Source organism: Epinephelus moara, chromosome 11 (genome assembly GCF_006386435.1).
Source record: "Epinephelus moara isolate mb chromosome 11, YSFRI_EMoa_1.0, whole genome shotgun sequence".
NCBI classification, from domain to species: domain Eukaryota; kingdom Metazoa; phylum Chordata; class Actinopteri; order Perciformes; family Serranidae; genus Epinephelus; species Epinephelus moara.
The window spans coordinates 7460554-7469977 of NC_065516.1; the positions used below are offsets into that span (position 1 = coordinate 7460554).

Below are 9424 nucleotides of genomic sequence, written 5' to 3' on the forward strand. Positions count from 1 at the left end.
CATCAATAGGTAAAATTTCAATTTATGTTTTGATGTTCAAATGGAGTCTCTATGTGAAAGTATACCACAAATGTTATTAGCATGTAGGCTAGCTGAAAACCCGATTTCAAGAAATGTGTGACTTGGAAAGAGTATGTATTGCTTGGAGCTTTCAGGGACAGAGTGGGGAACGTCTTGCACTACAGCAGATGAGGGTCACGGTGGGTGGTGAGGGTCACGGTGGCTGGTTTGGGGCAGAACAGGTTAGAACCTGCAGATTGCCGCTCGCGGCTATATTACTTTACTTGAGTTTACTCCACTATATCCCGTGAAAATCATGTAATTCTAGATGTGTTGATGTTAAACGTTTGTGATGAACTGAAGAACAAAGTGTTCTTTTGTGTGTTGAGAAAATTCTCCTACTTTTTAAGCTTAATAAACTTTTTAAAAACCTTCTTGGATCAGCTGGATAATGCATCGTCTCAAAGCTGAAAACAGAGCTGCTCTGACACCACAGAAAGTTGACTTTATAATGCAGCAACATATGACGATCTTAAAGAAAATGATGCATTGCTGTGGATTAAACTACCCACCAGTTTATAAAGGAGTTCAAATGAGCTCAGCCTTAAAAATCTACAGCAGTGAAACGCAACACACACATTAAGCAGCAATAATATTAATCAAAAACATCTGATAAAAGAGGGAAGCGCTTAAGTAAGGTAGTATTGACTCATTCTCAACTCCTCGTATTCTTATTATGAGAACTGAGACAGACCTCCCCTCCCACACAGAGAAACATCTTTACAATCCAGCGATGATTGATGAGTTTCACTCTCACCTTTGAACTGCGGGATCTCTCCTGTTGCACTCTTGGGCAGTCCCTTGTGGCAGGCATCACTGGTCAGCGCCACGGTAACACCACAGCTACCCAACAGGAATCCAATCTGCTGACTGCCGGCATCCTATTGGACGATAAAGGGAGGGAAGAGAGGACACAGTTATGCACACTCTATCATCAAAAACATATAACAATGAATGAAAAACCAAGTTAATTATTCAGTTTAACAAAGCTGTGAAAATAACTGGACCCAAGCCATTTACTAAACACTGTGGTGTTTCATCGGCCTCTACAAAAACACTACACGTTCACACACAGCACAGGTGGTGATAGAAGTGATGTTAGCTGCACTGCTGCTGCTGCTGCTGCTGCACTGTTTCTTTAGCTGAAACTTGAAATTTTATGGAAAATCCTGCAGCACAAATGCAGGATGGGGGAAGGGGGGTTCAAGAGAGGCGGCCAATGTGCAGCAGTCATCACTGTGTAACCATGCCGACCCTGCGCTGACAGCCCCGCAGAGACAAGCAGCTGCCTCTCACTGAGGCTGCAGAGGGAGCAGAAACAGCTGAGATTAAGTAAAGTGATACATTTGGCAGTTAAAAAACATGCATTTTGTTTTTCAGAAAGATTTTGTCAAAGTCGAGCCTTCCATCCTTCAGACATGTCGGTCCCAGGAGGTGACGGCAGGAGGATCAACAGTTGTAACCTCACTGATGACAGGGTTTCTGTGTGTGATGGCAGGGCAGCAGGAGGGCTTGTTTCTTGCTTGTCAAACTTGTTTCTGACATGTTTCTGAGCTCGCTGTTCAGACAGGATTATTTTCTCAGAAATACTTGTTGCAAGCAAACAGCTGAGACCCAAAACATTGTTTCAACAGTGTGCAGTATCACTGAGATGTCCACACAAACAGAACTGAAATGAAACACAGCAGGAGTCTGGAGCTCCCGGGTATGAGTGAAAAACAGACGTGGCCAAGGCAGAGAGGATTAACATTACACAGCAGCGCTGTAAAAAATCTAATTACCTGACCTCCTGTGGAGAAACTAATCCTGTGTGTCACACTAAAGGAAAGAGATTGGAGAGCAGCAGCTATAGATAAGCTTCAGAGCGTTTGATTTGTTGTGCAGCACAGCCAGGTGACAGGATGTGACTTTGTCAAGGTAAAAAACATTTCATCAAGTACCTTGCGACTTAGTGGGACCTCTATGGGAACAGGGACCACCTCAGCCAGGAGACAGCCGTAGAAGGCCACCATGAAGGCCACAGGGTCATTGTTAGGAAACACCAGTGCCACCTGGGAGACGGAGGGAAGACAAGTTGGGGTCAGAGAACAGGAGTCAGCCCATTTCATAAATGTATGCTCATGGCTAAGAAAGTATATCATGTCAGTTTCTAAGCAACAGAAACAAGTTAATCTATCTGTATGCTAAAAACGACCAGTGTTCTTTTAATTTGCTAGATGACTAATAACCTGCCTGACCTTTCCATGAGTCTGAAAATCATTTGGACCCAAAAAACTTTTGCTAACAAGGCATCATGGAGAATTCAAAAACAATTTCTCACGGGGGCAGCCTGTTTCTGGTGAGTAAGATGCAAACTCAAGTAGAGGAGGAGGAGATATACGCACATCACCGGTAGGTGCAAGGCTGTCAACAAGCGTCAAAGAAAAGGAAAAAAGCCTGCACACTGCTCCAAGTCAAAACTGTGAACTGTGTTTATTAGGACAACGTTTTGATCCCTTCTGGATCTTCGTCAGGTCAACTGTTTGACCTGACGAAGATCCAGAAGGGATCGAAACGTTGTCCTAATAAACCACAGTTGTGACTTGGAGCAGTGTGCAGGCTTTTTTCCTTTTCTAAGATGCAAACTCACACACAAACATGCCACATAATCACTTCTGTTAATAATTAAATCAAGCCACCCGTAGGTGTCTGTGTTGTAGTGTTAGCGATGATTATGATCATTACTCATCATTACCGTTTGTGAATGCAGGGAGGCCTGCCGACAAAGTGTTAATATATTTCTACTGTGGGTCACAGTGTGACAAAGCACCACAAATGTATTAAATAAGAAATAATACACAGAGACTTATATTTTTCTCAACTATAAGAAGTGTTAAGCATGGAAAACCAATTCTTTGTCGCCCATTTCTTCTCTGCTGTATTTGTGTCCTCTATTTACACCTGAAACTGCTGAAACTGTACAGGAGGGTACCCATTGGTTAATGAGAACTGACAGGAGTGTCAGGTACAGTAGAGCTGGAGGGTGTTTATTTGTCAAAGAGCAAAGCGTTGTATATCACTTATTGAATAAATATTTGACTAAAATGAGTTTTAGAATGTTTTGTAATTTAATTGTCATGTTAGGACATGTTATGTACCAAATGTTAATCTTCTGTGGGACAATTGATTTATCAATTACTGATCAATGTATCTTTGTAGGACCCAGCGGGTATAAGGGAGGAGGCTGGAGGTACTGAGGAGTTCACTTGTGGTCATACCTAGAAGCAGAGAACAGCAAGTGTGTAGAGCCCGTGAGTTACAGGGGCATTGCCCAGTGTAGAGCCGAGTCTCTTTTTTGCTCCCAGTTTTTGCAATTTTTGTTATTTCTTTTATTTTTTACAAGTATTGTATTATTTTTTTGATTTCTAGACCTGCACTGTACATATTGCTGCACAGGATTGATGGTTAACACCTGTAAATTAATACATCTGGGCTGCATAACTGGGCCTTCTCCTCTGTTTTTGTGCCTCAGCCACTCAGCCAACCTCATACAATTGATTGTAAATTAAAGGAGGTTGTGGTATATTTTAGCTGTGTTTGAGGGACTAGATTGACATTTTGGGAAATACTCTCATTTTGCCTTTTCCATACAGTATGAATCTGGAGCCATCATACGATTAGCTTAGCTTAGCGTAAAGACTGAAAACGGGGAGGCACTTAACAAACCAAATAGAAAATACTAAAAAAAAGGCAAAAAGACCAGAGATATCTTTGCTTGGACCGCCGACAGGGTGGAACTGTCACTAAAAGTAACACATGAGCGTAAGGCAGTAAAGGCGGTGGAAAACAGATTGGGAGTTGGTGCAAAGCAAATGCAGAGACATATCAGAGCAGTACCAGGATCTATCGCCAAAGAAGCCCTGGTGATGGGAAAGGAGGACCCACACAAAATGGTTAAAATCACAAAAGGTGTGTAGACCTAGCTGCAATGTTTTGGCTTGACATGTCTTGACTGATAAGACCAAATCGGGTAGCAAACGTGGGTGTTTGCACCATCGTTTTCAAAACGCAACCCTGAAGTTTTCAAACTAAAACATGTATAGCAGCTTTTCAAAGGTTTCCATTTTAAATCCCAGAGTAGTGCGGATGCTCAGTGTAATTGTATCAATAGTTATACATTTTAAATGTATTAGTGTGAATGTAGCCTTAGAGGTAGGCAGATTCTTCTTGTTTCCTCCTGTTTCCTCCCTGTATGTTGAACTAAACTAACCACTGCAGACTGTAACTTCAGATTTCGTATACAGTCATGAGAGTAGTGTCGATCTTTTCATCTAACTCTTTGCAAGAACACATAATTACAGATTTCAAGACAAAAGCTCAGACTGTACATCATGTCGACAGATACAAAAAAATGACAATTTCAAAAAACCAAAACTATCAGGTTTCAGAAGTATTACAAAAATGAACGCTGCTACAGAGAGACCAGCAGGAAGACTCGAAACCGAAAAGCATGTGAAGTGGTGGAGACGCGTGACTCACCCGATCACCCGGCCGCACCATGGGCTCCTGCTTGCTGCCCAGTTTGTGGAGGATGTTGTAGGCAAGCTTGATGCTGCGAGACCACAGCTTCCCTGCAGGGAGCAGGACACAGGATACGAGGGTGTGAGAGAGGGAGGGAGGGAGCGGGAGAGACAGAGTTCACAGGATATGAGTGTGTGTTCTTGGACTTCTATTTTGAGGACATACAGTCGATAAAAGAAAAAACTGCCTTCAGTGATGACGTTTAAGAGTTTTCAGTGGTCAGGAGAGGTCTGCTCAATTTCATTATGGATTGTACTTAAAAGTAAGTGTTGTCTATTTAAATACATTAAATAATGTATAAAAGGAGGTTATATTCCCTCCTGACATTGTGCTTGAACTGAGCCTCTTCTTTAGCACTGTTAACACTTACGCCTACTAGGCCACGCTGCCTGCGTGAGCAGTGCGTTACAGCTACCTTGCTGTACTGCTGCAGTTTACCTGCTTGCAGTGTTCACACTGACACTGTTATTGCTGCAGCGCTGCTGCAGGGCTGCCTGCTGCTATAACTACTGTTTATACCCCACTCATTCAGGGGCTGTGCAAGCCACTGTATTGTCAACAACATGGTCATGACAATATTTCACAATAAAAAGCCTCGTGTTAAAGGGAAATTTCGGTTTATTTCAACCTGTCTCCTATCGTCCTAAATTCGTTTCAAGTGACTAGTGACATAAAAATAATAGTTAGCATGTTAGCCGTTAGCCTAGATACAGCCGGGGCGCATAGTAGCATCAGACCTGTTAAAATATAAGTGAAAGGGCAACCTTCAAGTGCAAAGTTAGTCCACTAAACAAGCTTTTTTTTTTTTTTCCACAAGGACTGCCTCATATCGTTAGGATAAATGTCAGAGAACATATAGAAAACGACATGTAAACGTGTTGTCTTACCTTACCGGTGTGGTGCCATGTTTGTTTACCATTTAGCAGTGCTTGCCAAAGCGCGGCTGAAATATCGCGAGAACAAGCAGCGATGTCATACCGTGCCTGAAATCTCGCGAGAACAAACAGCAAAAGCTGGAAGGCAGAACCAGACAGTAGCCTGAAAAGTTCATTCATTTATTTTATGAAAGATTTATAGAATAATGGCTGACTTTTTGCCAGACTTCGACTTTGTGGAGGAGGAATTTGATTTTGCAAGGTTTGATGGCCGCCTTTATTTATCTGAGCCAGAATACACTGACGAAGAGCTTTGTGAAATTGAAGAACGGAGGAGGAGAGAGAGAGGCGCAAGAGGTAGAGGACGAGAAAGGAGAAATGGCTGCTGCAAGGCTGCGTAGCTCTGGAGATTGGTGGTGTACCTGTGAATGCTGTGCCCCAGTGCCCACAGAAGAGGAATGCCTCTGTTGCAAGGAATGGGACCGGTTGCAGCCTTATTTTCAAGGTCTGGATGTGACCGAGGACGAGACACCTCCACCTGGAGTAGTATCCAGCTGGGCTTTATCTAGAGCTTGCGAGATTTCAGGCACGGTATGAGATCGCTGCTTGTTCTCGTGATATTTCAGCCGTGCTTTGGAAAGCAGAGCTAAATAGTAAACAAACATGGCACCACACCGGTAAGGTAAGACAACATGGTCTTTGTGGAAAAAAAGCTTGTTTAGTGGACTAACTTTGCACTTGAAGTATGCCCGTTCACTTACGTTTTAACAGGTCTGACGCTACTATGCGCCCTGGCTGTAGGCTAACGGCTAACATGCTAACTATTATTTTTATGTCACTAGTCACTTGAAACAAATTTATGACGATAGGAGACAGGTTGAAATAAACCAAAATTTCCCTTTAACAAATGAAGAGATTCTGTCACAGAAATGTTGTCAGATGGCTTTTCTTTTGAAACAGAAAGAAACCAACAGTGTGGCGGCTCTAACCTGTTAACATGGGCTCCATGTTTATTGCCAATATTGATAAATATGAATATAAACTGTAATTTATTTGATAATGACCAAAGTAAGAATATTTAAAACTGTAGGAAGCTGGTCAGATTCTTTGTATTTTTTCTGATTGGTGTATTTTTTTAGGCAAAACTCCTGTACAGCTGCTTTGTATCGAGAAAAATACAAACGAGAGGTTTGCTTTAATGATACCCAGCCTGACCCATACCCCTGTTTACCACTTCCAATAGGTGTGGGTTTTGTCACAGATCTGCTGACTCAAATTGCTGCTGTTGATTTCAAATCCGAGTTTAAGTGCCTTGTCATGGTCTGAGTGTGTATGTGTAAAGGACAGCATAGGAGTGCATGTGTGCACATATGGGAGCAAAGATATGGATTTGTTTTTCTACAAGTCTCTAAAAACCTCTGCTGCAGAATAATAACTCTTATTTTTCACCGTTTAAGTATCCAGAACAACCCGCAGTAAATTCAACAGCTAAATAAACTTTAATTTGTATATAATCTTATTTCACTGCTGCACAAATACATGATGTAAATGAATGATTGGATGACAGGAGCACCTAGTTACCATATGTGAGGACGTAGAGGGGCTTTCCTGCTGTGTCCAGGCTAGTGAGGCAGGGGGCTTTAGGGGAGATGGTCCCCCAGCGTTGCAGTGCAGCTTCCAGGGACGGAGGCCAGTTGGTGACCACCCCCAGCGCCTCGCCCCGCACTGGCATCATCTCCGCCCCCTCTGGCCGTGGCTGATTGGGGTCCGGCTGCTGGACTGGAGATGAGGAGACAGATAACATCATCAGCTCACAAACCTTTACTGCTCACAGTTTGTTTACTCGTGAAAACACCACATGGAAACATTTAGCAGAAGCCAGTGGAAGTGAGACAGCTGTAAAGAAGCTGTAATCACACTCAGATACACGGATAATTAATTAGGTGAACCTGTTATTAACACAGAAGTACTGTGGGAATGTGTAAAATGTGTGACCGGGCAGCAGATTCCCTTTGATATTTAGTTTAGAGGCAGCAGAGGGGAAGGATTTGGCAGGATTCACCTTTGAGCTGTTGTCATAAAATGTGGATCCAGAGTGAATTAACTACCACATCAACCCTAATCTATACTTTATCTTGTACAAACACAGCACAGTTATTTACAACACATTGTAAAATGTATCCAAAATACACTAAAATAACTTTCATTCAGCTAGACAGCACTTTTCCCTATAATACAAGGTTTCTACAGAAGACAAGCTGACTAGAAATGAGGAGACAAAGATGGAAAATGCAGCCAGATGGTGAGAGTCAAGCAAACAGCAGACAGACACAATGATCTGCAGAGATCTCTGGCATTGAGATTCTTACAATATACTGTATATACTGTATTTCAAAATACTTTGTGAAGAACTTTGTGCTCTATATGAACCAGGCGGATCATCATCTGGTCCTTTTATCTTTTCCATATGACTCTTCAGATGAAAGCCATTCTTTGCACTGAGTGTGTGTCACGTGAGTGTCAGTTATCAAGGTGTGAAATCATGTAGCAGATAGCATAGCACATACATTAGGAGAGCACAACATTTCCTTTTCTTTCTTGATAATTTAATGCATAGTTAAAACACAGTAATACCTAAATATTTACACTGTATTTCTGTCAGCATTTACTGTGGAAGCCAATTCACGCCAATATGATGAAAAAAAAAAGATCTTGATCAGTAAGAACTGTTTCTCATTATTTTGAGAGAGTTTCTCATTGTGTTGGGATACTATTTCGAGGTTAGTAACTTATTATTTCAGTTGTCGCATTATTTTGCAAAATAATTTTGAGATTAGGAACTCATTTGAGAGTTTCCTATTATTTTGTAACACTAAGTCATTATTCTGAGATACTAACTCATGATGTCAAGATAAGTAAGTAATTATTTTGGGATAAGAAAATCATCATTTTGAGAAACTAAATTACTACTTTGAGATACTAAGGAATCATTCTGAGATACTAACTCATCATTTCCAGATGAGGTGTCATTATTTCAAGATACAAAGTCATTATTTTATGATACAAACTCATGAATTATTTTCATTTTTGAGATGCTAACTTCTTTTGAGATTAGTAAGTCATTATCAAGAAATACTAACCTATTATTTCCAGATAAGTAAGGTATTATTTTGTGACACTAGCTTATTATTTTGAGATACTTACTTATTATTTCAAGATAAGTTACTCATTACTTCAAAATAAGTGAGTCATTATTTGGAGATACTTATTTATTATTTCAAGTTTATAAAGTCATCATTTTAAGAATTTCTTATTATTTAGATTTTTTAAGTGGGGTTGTATGAGGTACTAATCCATAGTCAGTGTATTACATACAGTAGATGTCAGTCGGCACGCCCCCAGTTTGGAGAAGCAGGAATCATCATCGCAGTGGAAGCTAAGCAATGAACTGCTGTGGATAGGGGCAGCAGCAAAACATATTTTACTCACCTAGACAAATCAACACCAGTTTAATTACTGACAGTAGTTAGTGGTTAGTTTAGTAAACTGTGTTTAGAACTTTTTAACCGGTTTACCTTGCTACGAGACCGCCTTTTCCGATGACAAATTGTAGCTGTTTTATATCAGTCTCCAAAGGCACTAGACTCCTGTGATAAAAATAGTCATTTTACCTCGGAGGCGGTAAGCGAGTTGTGTCATTTCCGGTGTTTCTGTGACAGCGTCTCTGTACTGCTCTGGTGAATTCTGCTAGCCTGCTTTCTCACTTCAGTTGCTTTAACGTCTACTTCAAGTCTTAACCCACAGTGGTTCTGTTTAAGCACTTATAGCTCTCCTCCTTTCTACGACTTTCTCGCTAATCTCTTAGCTGTTGTTTGCACGTTACTAGCCTTGGTAGCTACATTAGCTTTACAGTTAGCGATGGCTTCTCC

The 9424-nt window shown here is 41.2% G+C and overlaps 1 protein-coding gene across 6 annotated transcripts in view; it reads right to left on the reverse strand.

The window, feature by feature from the left end:
* Positions 1-9424, reverse strand: part of LOC126397921 (disco-interacting protein 2 homolog C-like) — a 104258-nt gene that overhangs the window by 50990 nt on the left and 43844 nt on the right. For all 6 annotated transcript variants that reach the window (XR_007570723.1, XM_050057005.1, XM_050057004.1 and 3 more), the window contains 4 exons: positions 7077-7274; positions 4579-4670; positions 2001-2111; positions 818-941 (listed from right to left, as the gene is read on the reverse strand). Coding sequence is in view for 5 of the 6 variants with exons in the window: in XM_050057005.1 (XP_049912962.1) it covers positions 818-941; positions 2001-2111; positions 4579-4670; positions 7077-7274 (525 nt within the window). In the remaining variant the exon portion in view is untranslated. The remainder of the gene's footprint in view (positions 1-817; positions 942-2000; positions 2112-4578; positions 4671-7076; positions 7275-9424) is intronic.